The 12,956-nt window shown below is 37.5% G+C and overlaps 1 protein-coding gene across 7 annotated transcripts in view; it reads left to right on the top strand.

The window, feature by feature from the left end:
* Window positions 1-581: 581 nt before the first annotated feature.
* Window positions 582-12,956, top strand: part of GCFC2 (GC-rich sequence DNA-binding factor 2) — a 47,208-nt gene continuing 34,833 nt past the window's right edge. For 6 of the 7 annotated variants that reach the window (XR_001145949.1, XR_001145950.1, XM_012731587.1 and 3 more), the window contains exons 1-6: window positions 582-849; window positions 2,941-3,066; window positions 5,336-5,560; window positions 6,324-6,418; window positions 8,619-8,734; window positions 11,576-11,762. Coding sequence is in view for 5 of the 7 variants with exons in the window: in XM_012731587.1 (XP_012587041.1) it covers window positions 582-849; window positions 2,941-3,066; window positions 5,336-5,560; window positions 6,324-6,418; window positions 8,619-8,734; window positions 11,576-11,762 (1,017 nt within the window). In the remaining 2 variants the exon portion in view is untranslated. The remainder of the gene's footprint in view (window positions 850-2,940; window positions 3,067-5,335; window positions 5,561-6,323; window positions 6,419-8,618; window positions 8,735-11,575; window positions 11,763-12,956) is intronic. The other variant, XM_012731588.1, reaches the window with a different exon arrangement.

The following is a 12,956-nucleotide window of genomic DNA, read 5'->3' as shown; positions in this document are numbered from 1 at the left end:
TGGGCTTCCTCTGACAGCGGTTCTCTGACAGCCGTTCTCTGGCGCCCTAGAGACTCCGCCTCCACACTCAGGTGTGCCCGCCCACGCATGCCCTCTCCGTGTTCCAGGTGTCTACAATCACGCAGAAAGCGTGGCGCCCATGCTCCCAAGGGCCTATGCTCCCAAGGGCCTCCGCATTCAAGGTTGCAGGTGACAGCCACAGAAGCCAGCAGGTGAAAGCCTGACCAGTCTTCATTTACCCCCACAGATTTGTTCATCTAGAGCCAATGAGTGCTGTTGTCCCTGGGACTTAGGTCCCCTAGCCTCTAGACCCTCCCCACCACCATCTACACGAATAGCCCTGAAGAAGAACTGAGATCACTTAGCATTCCCATTTCCAACACCTGTGACAAAGTGCTCAGGTCGCTCAAATTGCGCGCACACGCACGCATGCGCAGAGTTAAGTCGACGCCGAAGAGGCGCCCAGCGGGCGCACTTCCGCCGCGTCCCTGTCGCCCCGAGAGTGCGCAGGCGTGGAGGCCGGACAGCCCAGCCAGGCGTTTGTAGGCGAAGGGGCGCCGGGCGTGGCTCGGGCCTCCGCCATGGCTCACCGGCCGAAAAGGACTTTCCGGCAACGCAGAGCGGATTCTAGTGACAGCGACGGTTCCCAGGAGCCACCTGCCGAAGGCGGCGCCGCAGGGGAGCAGGCGTCCCCAAGCTTTGCGGAAGAGGAGTCACCCCTGGGAGGACGCTGCGCGACGGTGACAGAACGGCCACTTAGGGCCCGGGGCTCTCGGGGCCGCGGCCGGGTGTGGGCCAGTTCCCGGCGCAGCAAGGAAGCGGCTCCCCACGCGGACGCTGGCGGCCCAGGTGACTCGGGGTAGCTGGGTAGGTGCCCGAGGTGAGGCGGGCGGGCGCGGGGTGCGACGCCACCCGCGGAGCCCCTCTGGAGGTTTCTGTAACCCATTATTGACTACCAGCAACGCTGAATCTCAGCAGTCCCCCGCCGCTACATTTCCATTTCGCGCCCCTTGGGCTTATTTGTGCGTGAAAATCTGCTGGTCCTTCACAGTCAAGTATGAGCAACGTACCGAATTAATTTTCTAGGAAACATTTAACCAAAACTGTATATTTAAAGGTTTAGGTGACAGGCTTTGGGACGTCTTCTTTTGCACGTTGTCTTTTTCATTAGTTATTTACAAACCGAGATTAAAATATCAGTAAGTAACATAGTAGGAATTGCTGACACTAGACTGTGCCAATCATGCGTTCAATACAGTTGTCATGACATTCTTAAATGTAGGGTTTAAACGGCATAAATTTGTTTACATAAAATACGTTCTGACTTTAATTGGACCTTAATAACATCTTTTGGCTAGATTTGTGATAAAATTTTCTCCGCACTACTTTAAATATTTACAACCTATTTGTTCAAAATTTTCTACTCAGTGTAAGTCATCTGGTTAAACATTTAGGGAAAATTGACACCAGCAGTGATCTTTTCTCCAGCTTTATAGAACAGCGGTTCTCACATTTTTTGCTCTTGGTACTAACTATATACTCTTGAAAATCATTAGACCCAAAGAATTTTGTATCTGTGAATTTTTATCTATTAGTATGTGCCATGTCAGAAATTGAAATGAATTCTTACTTCACTTATTAAAATTTTACCCCAGTAAATTAAAAATAGCCTACTTTTGTGAAAAATTTCCCCACCAAACCGGCATCACAAGAGTGGCGTTGTTCTCAACTTGCAGATCTCTTTAATATCCAGCTTAATGGATTGCAGCTGAACTTTCAAACCAACTCCTGTACTCCACCTGTTTTGTTTGATGCGAAGAAAACCAGGCATTTTGTTAAAAGGGGATACTTACATTTCAGGGCGTTCTGCTTTGAAATCACTATAAATCTCAACCAGTAAAGTTTCTTATAGGTTAGTTTATAATATGGAAGCTTAAGCCACATCATTAATTTTTTCCACTGTTATAAGTCCCATTAATCCCTTTTGCACACTGAATGGATCCTTGATTAGTAACCTCATGCATTGACTGTTTTGGAAAGTACTGGTTGGTCAGATACTGCAAATGTTGGATCCTTACATTTTACGATATCTTTAAAAATCACTGTTAATATTACTACTGATCTCATCAGTCTTTAGGCATTGAAAAGTTAATACTGTATTAATAGTGGAGGATATGTTCACCAAAATTCAGTTTTGGTTGTTTTTTTTTTAAAGATTTATTTATTCATATATAACTGGGGTACAGGCCAGAGATATGGAGGGTGAGAGGACTCACCAGAGACAGAGTGGGGAGCAGAATAGGCAGATCGATGAAGTACACTGCTGAGGGGAGCAGCGGGTGGGAAGGAGAGGTCTGCCACGCCAAGTGGATCTCCTCCGGGGCAGGCGGGGATGGAACTCATGCGGAAGTGGTCCAAGCCTCTTAGTGCAGTGCTTTAACCCACTGTGCCACCAGGGAGGGCCAAAATTCAGTTTTTATTTGAAAATCTAATTCTAAATCTAACTAATTCAACTTTGCTTATTTCTGAGAAAGTGTCAGATATCTGTGCCTGAATGTATGTAACTACATAGACCATAGCTGTAAGTTTTGGTTATACATCATATAAATCAACATGTGCATATCCTGCATTAAGTTCACCACTAAAAGTCCAGTTCTTTCCAATACCTCTTTCACCCAATTTATCCAACACTTTTTCGCCCTCCCTCCTGGTAACCACTAATTTGATCTTACAGTCTACACAATTATTATTTTTTTATTTTAGATTAGACTATTTGTTAGTTTCACTTCATGTGAGTGAAATCATATGGTGTTTGTATTTTACCATCTTGTTTGTCTAAAATATGTTAACATTAAAACATCATATATACACCATGTGTTCAGAATTTTAGTTGTTGATTCCAATATCTTTACTCTTATGTTTTTAAAAAAAAATCCTTAGAATCCAGAATGGTTGCTCTTTCAAAAACCAAAGAGGATGGAGCTCATCATTCCTCAGAAAATAATGAACATCAGAGTTCATCTTCTGACAGTTCTCTCTCTCAGGAAGAAGAATTTTCATCAATAGGTTGGTAATTTCGGTTAAGAACTTTCTTTTTGAAAAACAATTATTGTATTACCTTTGACTTACAAAACTAAATTTTAGGGTTATAACTTAAGACCTATGGGTCTGTAAGTCTTCACCTCACCAACCACCAAAGTTCTGGTGCCAACTATCAGGTCAGCCTCTACTCTCCCCTCCTACCTGCTTCTTCCTCTGTTTACCATTATATTTCTCATAGAGTTTGAGTTATTTTTGTTATGATTTGTTAGATCATTTGTTTTGATATAGTCTACATACAAGAAAAGCCATTCTATAATTGTCTTTTTGACTTGTTTTCCTTTTAGTATAATCACTTCAAGTTCCATCTATGTTGTCAAAGGCAAGAGTTTCAGCTTTTTAATAGCTGCATAGTATTCTATTGAGTCTATTTACACTTTTATATCTAGTCATCTATTGAGGTATTTTCCATATTTTAGTGTCGTGGATAACAATATTGTGAACATAAGAATTGCATAAATCCTATGAATTTGAATTTGTTTTTATATTCAGATATTCTTCAGATAATTTCTTAACAGTGATGTTGCAGGGTCAGATGATATTTCCATATTTAGATTCTTGAGGTAATATCCCTCATGTTATCCATAGGGACAATTTGCATTCCACCAACAGTAGGCGTTATTTCTAATATCAGTATTTTCTATGCTTAAGAAAGAGGGTAAGACCTGACATTTCTAGTATTTTGAAATACTTGAAATGGGTCTTTTGCCATTCTGTTTATATTATAGCTTCTCGCATGAAGAAACTTGATTTTATTCTAGTTTTATATTTTAAAAAGACAGGTTTATTAAGAAAAGGAGAAAGAAAAGGAAAGGCACCTGCAGAGTCCTAGGCAGGCAGGACAACTGTTGTTTTCAATAAAACTTTATGGATTTACAATACTATATAAATTTGGGGAAAACATCTTCACCTCTACATGAATAAATTACACTTTATTACCAAGAGTTATAGTGCCTTTCCTACTAGGTCATCATATTTATCTGTTCTACCCTTTCTCTTCCCACTCTGGTAACCACCATAGTTTTAAGTTATTTTTGTTGTGATATCTTTGTTTACTTTGGTTGTGAAGAAAACTGTTTTGAATCTGAAAGGTTCATATTAATGATGTTTGTACTTGGTAAAATAACATAACAAAGGTCTATTAAAAGATGTTAAATATGGCCTCTGCCTGGTAGTACAATGACTTAAAGCACCACATTATGAAGCTCTCCAAAGCCACTGCAGCACAAGTTCGATCCCAGGCCAGGGAGCTGACCCATGTAGTGTGGCAGACCTCTTCTGACCCACCCACTGCTACCCTCAGCAGTGTACTTTGTCATGTTGCTCCCCACTCTGCCTTTGGTGAATCTTCTCACCTCCCCCTGTAACTCTGGCCTGTACCCCAGTTCTATAAACATAAATAAATAAACATAAATAAATACTTTCTTTAAAAAGTTAAATATGTATTTTTGAATATTTATTTATGCATACAGAACTGAGTATAGGCTAGAGGTGCAGGGTGGTGAGAAGATTCACTAGAGACAGAGCAGGGAGAACAGGCAGATTAATGAACTATCCTGCTGAGGGGAGCAGTGGGTGTGACAGGAGAGGTCTGCTGCACCATGTGGATCACATCCAGGGCCAGGGATTGAACTTGCACTCAAGAGGCTGAGGCTAGCTTGCTGTGCTGTGTCCCAATCTGTTGTGCCACCAGGGAGGGCCAGTTAAATATTTTTATACCTGTTTCTCTATTTTTTAACTTCTCACATCTATTCACTTGGGAATCACCACTGGACCTTGGAAGCTGTCTTGATGTGTACTGACTGGCTTTACAGTCTATTTCTTACTCCTTTACCTACATAGGTGTACATAGGAAAGGGATAGAGTATAGTCCTTTGCTTGTAAGTGAGATTGGCCTGTCACTTAATATTCAAACCTTTACAGTCCTCCTTGGCTGAGCCACCCCTACTTTCCTATCCCTACCTGAAAAATCTCAGAACTTTTTTAAAAACAAGAAACAAAAAAGGTAGCCACTACATTTGGTGAGTGAGAGTTAAAGTATTAATAGGACTGTGTTGTATTTTTTAGGTGTTTCTTGATTTTTATCTTTTATCAGATTTTCTTTCATTATTGATGTAGGTTTCTTACTACTTAGTAACGTATCAAAATGACAAAAAATAGAAAAAAGTGCTTTTATCTTTAAGTACAAAGACTATTCTGTTGATATATAGTTTTCATTCTGATCTTTATCTTTCAGTAAATATACCTGATGCAGCTTTTATTCAGTCAGCCCGTAGAAAGCGTGAATTGGCCAGGGCACAAAAAAACTACATTTCTTTAGAGGTAAAACATCTCTCTACCATTTCTGGGATGAAGAAAAACAGTGATGAAGATCCTGAGAATGAGCCTGATGACCATGAAAAGAGAATACCATTTACCCCCAAACCGCAAACACTCAGACAAAGAATGGCTGAAGAAACAAGTACATATTTAATTTATTTATAAAATATGAAGATTAAGGCATTTTTCTTGAACATACGATGTAGTGTCTCATTCTAAAAGGGTATTAAAATGGCTTTTATTTAATATTTGGTCAATGACATGACTTCTAAAAGACATGTTTTTAGAAGTTAATTGTATAGTTTCTTATTTTTGAAATGGACAGATTTCACTATTTGTAAAAACTTCTTTTAGTATGGAAGTAACTACAGAGATTTTAGGTGCCATGTTTTAAAATCTTTCCTACTCAAAAAAGAAAATTTATTGACCAATGAATAAGTCTGTTTTACTGTCACATTTTTCATTTATGAACAGTGTTTTACCAAAGTGTCGTTTCAAGTAACTTTTTTTTTTTTCGAAAATAAGGCTTATGCTTTCTTATAAACCAGAAATTATTTTTTAAATACTTCATCCACAAATGGAACTGAAAAGCTCTAAGAAGGAAAACCAGTGTTTAATTTTTTCCACATGTGATACAGTGGTTTGAATGGGTTAGGTGATAAGAGTGGGCTTTGGAGGTAGATTGCTAGATTCAAGTTCCAGCTTCAATACAGTCCTCAGACAGGTAGTTTAATCTGATATGAGTTTTCCTTTAATAGAGTGATAATCTTGATCTGTGAAGATCAAGTTAGTACCATAAAGGACTGCTAAGCCAGAACATTACATTTACCCATAAATGTTAGCTGCTGCTACTAGAATGCAAAAAGACTGAATATTTATTTATACGTGAAATGTTTTTCCCCAAGCAACCAGAAATGAAGAAACAAGTGAAGAAAGTCAAGATGAAAATCAAGATATTTGGGAACAGCAGCAAATGAGAAAAGCAGTTAAAATCACAGAAGTAAGTTTTTACACCATGTATATTAGATTCTTGTAACAAATTACCACAAACTAGACAAGTTAAAACAGTAGACAGGGCCCTCCCTGGTGGCTCAGCGGGTTAAAACACTGCGCTAAGAAGCTTAAGCCACTTCCGCATGAGTTCGATCCCTGCCTGCCCTGGAGGAGATCCACATGGCGTGGCAGACCTCTCCTGACCCCGCCCCTGCTCCCCTCAGCAGTATACTTCATCGATCTGCCTATTCTGCTCCCCACTCTGTCCCTGGTGAATCTCTCACCCTCCACATCTCTGGCCTGTACCCCAGTTCTGTATGAATAAATAAATAAATCTTAAAAAAAAAAAAAAACAGTAGACAATTACAGTTATGGAGGCCAGAATTCCAAATATAGGTACTGGCAGGACTGTACTCCTTTAAAAAGCCCATCTGTCTTCTCCTTCACATAGCTGCCTTTTCTAGTCCTGTACTCTTTTTGTCTCTCAAGACATTTAGGGCCCACCTGGATAATCCAAGGTGATCTCAAATATTGAGATACTTAATACAATGGCAAAGATCGTTTCTTTCACACAAACTTAATATTCACAGATTCTGGAGTTAGAATAGGAATGTGATAGTAAAATGTATTCATTTTGCTATACCTTATCCTTCTAAAAGCTCCAGAAAAGAGACTCCTCCTTGACTGTTCTATCTTTTTGGGTAGTTTTCAGCTAGGAGCCTCATCACTGTCTACTACATCTTCACATCATCTCCTTTTTATTATATCCCAAAATTACCTCTCCCTCTCTTACAAGGATATGTATAATTTGATGAATCCATGAGAAAACCCTCTTCTCCAGATCATTAAATTTTTTTTTTTAAAGATTCATTTATTTATGCATACAGAACTGGGGTATAGGCCAGAGGTGCAGGGGTGGCGAGAGGCTTCACCAGAGACAGAGTGGGGAGCAGAACAGGCAGATTGATGAAGTACACTGCTGAGGGGAGCAGCGGGCGGTTCAGGAGAGGTCTGCCAGCCATGTGGTCACCTCTGGGGCAGGCGGGAATCGAACTCATGTGAAAGTAGCTTTAGCTTCTCAGTGCTGTGCTTTAACCTGCTGCGCCAGCAGGGAGGGCGCCTGGATCATTAAATTTTTGGTATAGGTTTCTGTAACATTTACAGATCAACATATCTTTTGGGGGCCACCATTCAGCACACTACAGCCATTTATCGGCGATAAGCACATGACTCTACAGTCTTTGCAAGGGAAAACACAGCTAAACAAAATAGTAAGGCTGAAATCTTCCAAGTTTAGTGACAGAATTATGTACAGGGTCCTGAGGGGGAATAAAGAAATAATTGAATGGTTTTATGGACAATAAGACAAGTGAGAATGCTTAGAAAGCCTCTGTATAAGTGATTAGTTTTAAATGGGTCTTTTAAAGATCTTTATATTGTAAAGGATTCAAGACAGAAGATAGCAGTAAAGTAACATAAGAGTCTGCTTAGCTTGGGATTTGGCAAGTATGATTGAAGCTGAATGAAAATCTTGATGAGAAATGATGCCTTGTGAAAAATACAGAAAGATAACTAAAGAATTGCTGATTATCTGACCCATTTCTTTACATGTCATCTGAAAACATGTTCTTCAGAACCTTTTCAACATTCTGTCATATCATGGTGATGATGAGCTATGATTAGACAGAGAATAGTAATATGAAATATGCCATGTCACAAAATGTTTTAGAAGGCATTCCTCTACAAGTGACCAAAATCACAAATGACAGTGGTTTAACCCTAAAAGTTCTACCTGCCATCCATCACACTTCCACTTCTCCTTAACTGGAGAGAAGTTAGGTAGCTACTTCTGTCATGAAAACCAAACATTTAATTTTGGGGAAATAGACATAGTTTTAGTTAGGCACCTGTGTCTCCTGCACAAGATAATAATAACTAAAGGCTGTTAAATCGTCAACAGCTCCATGACTTCCTGAGTATAGAAGGCTATTAAAAAGCACTAACTGAAAACCAAGCTTTTGTGGAAAATAGGATTTTATAATTTGTCACTTATGTATGAATTTAAGTTTTCTGAATTTTAAAAACATAACTGAAAATTTTCAAAGGCATGCAATTTTGAGCTAGTGAGAACTTGAATATCTGACTGTTTATGTTACCAATATTTGTAAGATGAACGTTTAAAACAACACAAATATTCATATTTTTAGGGACGAGACATAGATCTTTCCTGTAGCAATGAATCTCAGAGAATGAAGAAATTTGATACTTCCATTTCATTTCCACCAGTAAATTTAGAAATTATAAAGAAGCAATTAAATACCAGGTAAGTAATCATTTAAAATTTATTTACCTGAGACATTTAATAATGGGGAAAAGCTGTGTATTCTTATTAAATGTAAATATTACTAGTAAGTAGATTTGTATGAGAAAAATAGCATCATCTATGTTACCACACTAACAGGACTTATTTTGGATTTCTTTCTAATAATAATAGCTATCACTTGGTTAAAAACAAATATCTAATTCTGATTTTTTATTTACTTATATGGGCACAGATTTTTTTTCCCCTGCATTTATTAAACTTAAATAAAAAATGATGGGAGTGAAATCAACAAGATTGCAGAATAGGAAACCCCAGACCTCATTTCCTTACAGAGCTACCAACTTAACAATGTATGGTTCCTAAAGCCTTTATGAGAACTCCAGAAATAGGTTAGGAGGTTACCCCCCAGAAAACTGAAAGCTGAGAATATCCACTTTGAAATCAGTGAGGAAAAAAGGCTGATTTCAGTTCAGTCACAGCAACTCCTCCCATAAGCCAGCACAGCTTACATTTGAAAAAAACAGAAAAGCCCCAACTCGTGATTTCCCCATTGGTAGGAAAGGAGAAGAGTAGAACATACATCCAGCATTATGACTTTTTAGCAGACTGGCTTATGCCCTGCCTATCTCTAAAATCTGATAAGAAATATCACACCTTGGATACCTGAAGTTGTAGACAACAAAAAAGTACCCAATGCCTTGTTACTGAGCCAGAAAAACTGCAGTACCTCAAACAGACATCAGAGGAAGAGTGGCTACAAATTCCTGAAAAACAAACCCCAAAATCTCTTTAATTGGGAAATTACATGTAAAAGTACAAGGAATATGATTTTTCATAAAAGGTTCAGGACATACCCCCCTCCTCCTACCCTACTCCCAGAATTCCACCAGGATGAAGTTCTCTTATAAAAAAAGGTTCATTAGAGCATTTTCAAATATATACAATACAAAATGAAGTAAGACCCACAAAGAAATTGGAAAACACAGGCAAAAGAACAGAATAACCACAGAACTAATACTAAAGAAACAAAGATCTATGAATTACTTAGAGTTTAGCATAATCTTTTTAAAGGACACATGCTGCAAGAGAACATAGACAACTGAACAAAATCAGGAAAACAACGAATGAATAAATTGAGAGTATCAACAAACTAGAAATAAGAACAACATTCTGGGAGTAACTGCACTGAAAAATTCACTAGAGAGAATATCAGACTTGATGCAGAAGAATTAGTAACCTTAACAGCTGATCATTTGAAATTATAAAATCAGAGGAACAAAAAGTGAAAAAAATCTAAGGGAAGGACTAAAGGGATGCCATCAAGCACAACAGCACATTACACGTGTCCAAGAAAAAGACAGAATTGAGGCATAGAGCTAATTTGAAGATAATGGCCAAACAGAATTTCTCAAACAGAAGAGAGAAATGGCTATCCAGCTTCAAGAAACACAAAAGGAATCCATTGAGTATGAGCCCAAAGAGACGCTGAGATTGTCAGACTTAACCAACAAAGAGAATTTTGAAAGCAGGGAGACAAAACACCTCTCCAGGTATAAGGGAGTTGCTATAGGGATTATCAGTGGATTTCTCAGCAGAAATCTTTACAGAATAGAAAGGAGTGGTACGATACATCAGCGCTAAAAGAAGGTGCCAACCAAGAGTAGTGTTTCTGGCAAAACTGTCCAAAAATAAAAGCAAAATAAAGACCTTTTCAGGTTAAAAAAAAAAAAAAAAGCCCAGGGGATTTATCACCACTAGGTCTGCCTTACCAAAGCTGCTAAAAAAGTTCTTCAAATTAAGGATACTAGTTAGATAGTAACACAAAACATATAAAATTGAAAGTTTTCTGGTAAAGGAAAATGGCTAGATACAAAATAAGAATCTAGTGTGAAAATCATTTATAATTCAGGTATAAATTTTAAAATAGGCCCTCCCTGGTGGTACAGCAGGTTAAAGCACAGTACTGAGAAGCTAAAGCCACTTCAGCATGAGTTTGATCCCAGCCCGGGAGGTGACCCACATGGCATGGCAGACCTCTCCTGACATGCCCTCTGCTCCCCTCAGCAGTGTACTTCATATGTTCTGTCTGTTCTTCTCCCCACTCTGTTTCTGGTGAATCTTCTCACCACCCCTGTACCTCTGGCCTGTACCCCAGTTCTGTATGCATAAATAAATCTTTAAAAAAAAATTTTTTAAGCTATGTTAATAGATACAGAATGATGTAATTTTGGGGGTTATCTGTAACAAGAAGTGGAGTTGTTTTTTATGTGATTAAAGTTAACAGCTTAAAGCAGACCGCTATAATTGTAAGATTTTCTTGTAATCTCCTTGGTAACCACCAAAAAAATACCTGTGAATGCTGAACAAAATAAAACTGGTAAAGAATCAAACCAAGTTAGTATAAAGTCAAATAAAAAGTACGGCTGAGGGAAAAAGAGGAACAAAGTAACCTGTTCATTTAGATACTTGTTTTCTCATATCACAAACTAACTCCATAAAGACTCTTGTTTCAAATGTAAGACCACTAATTATTTTAACAAGTAGTTTCCAATCCTCATCCATCCATACTTCTACTCTAAAACTGCGTATATTTCAACTGCATATTGACAAAACTACATACAACTTCTATAGCTCAACACCTAAAAGCCTCTTTTTACTTTCTACTTTGCCTTTGAGACCTCTTTCATTGTGGTGTTCTCCTTTTCTCAGCCTGGTTTATATAATTACTAGTTTGCTTGGTGGTCTTTGTAAGGCAACTTCAAAATAATTTTTCATTAGTCTGCTATTTACTATAATAGAACTAAGAGTTTGGAAAATAAAACAATTTTTTTTATTTTTTAGATTAACACTACTACAGGATACTCATCGCTCACACCTGAGGGAATATGAAAAGTACACAGAAGATATCAAAAGCCTAAAGAATACCATCCATAACCTTGAGGATTCATCAAATCAAGCTTTAAATTTTAAATTCTATAAAAATATGAAAGTTTATGTGGAAAATTTAATTGACTGCCTTAATGAAAAGGTATGTGCTATAAATATTATATTACTTCTTCATCATGAAATTGAGGAAAGTTTGCCACCACTAAATCTTTCCTCTAGTATTTTTCTCACATTTTTGATATACTAATGTTGAACACTTAGAATTTTTTGGTAGTTATTAAACAACTAAATTTTGTATGTAAATTTTTGTTTTAAAATTTCATCTTGGGCCTCCTTGGTGACAGGGGTTAAAATCTCAGCTATCAAGGTATCACCAGCCACTGTAGCATGAATTCAATCCTGGCCAAGGAGTTAACTCATATGGTACAGCGGACTTCCTATCTTGTCCACTGCTCCCCTCAACATGTATTTCATTCAGTCTGCCTATTTTGCGCCCACATTGTCTCTGGTGAATCCTCTCACCCCACACCTTTTGTCTATACCCCAGTTTTTGTATGCATAAATAAAATCTTAAAAAAAAAACTAAAACTTCCATCTGTTCAAGAAAAATTCTAAAGAATGAATTACTAAGTCAAAAGTCTAAATATTTTTAAGGTCTATGAAACATTGCCACATTTTCCTCCTGGAAGATTGCCAATTTTATTAGTTTGCAAAATTTGACAGTTTTTGTTTTGATATATTTATTTGATCTTGAGTAAAACCTTTATTAAATAACTACATGTATTTTTTTTTTCCTTTTTGGTGTTATCTTTTCCCATTACTTTTTTTGGTTCACAGCAGAACTTTTTTTCTTATATGATGAACTTTTTTACTTAGTATTTATAATGCTTTATTCTACTTAATGTAGATAAACTGATATTTCATCTTTGTGATGGTTTGTAACATCAGGCACTTGAAATTTTTATGTTTTTCATATTTATGCATCAGTCTGTTCCCAGTCTTTCATTATTATTTTTATCTTGCACATACTAAGTCCTTGCATTGAAGTCTTCAAGTTTTTTTTAAAACAGACTACCCACTGAAAAAAAAATTCATATTTTTTATTTACATTAAATATCACCAGTTGAATGTGAGATTTCTCCCCCTTTAAGTTGAATACCTTTCCATAGCACTTACAGGTGCTTTTCTGAAGTGCTTACTACTGTGTAACTTTTTTTATTCCTTGAAGAATTACATTGTTAAAGTTTTGTGGCCTATCCTTGAAGTTATCCATAGTAGCAACAGAGGGTTATCATTTGTGTCAGGGGAACTGATATTAAGAAATAAAAGATTTTTT

Source organism: Condylura cristata, unplaced genomic scaffold (genome assembly GCF_000260355.1).
Source record: "Condylura cristata isolate star-nosed mole 26May11 unplaced genomic scaffold, ConCri1.0 scaffold00031, whole genome shotgun sequence".
In the NCBI taxonomy this organism is placed as follows: domain Eukaryota; kingdom Metazoa; phylum Chordata; class Mammalia; order Eulipotyphla; family Talpidae; genus Condylura; species Condylura cristata.
This window is presented reverse-complemented; position numbering and strand designations above follow the sequence as displayed.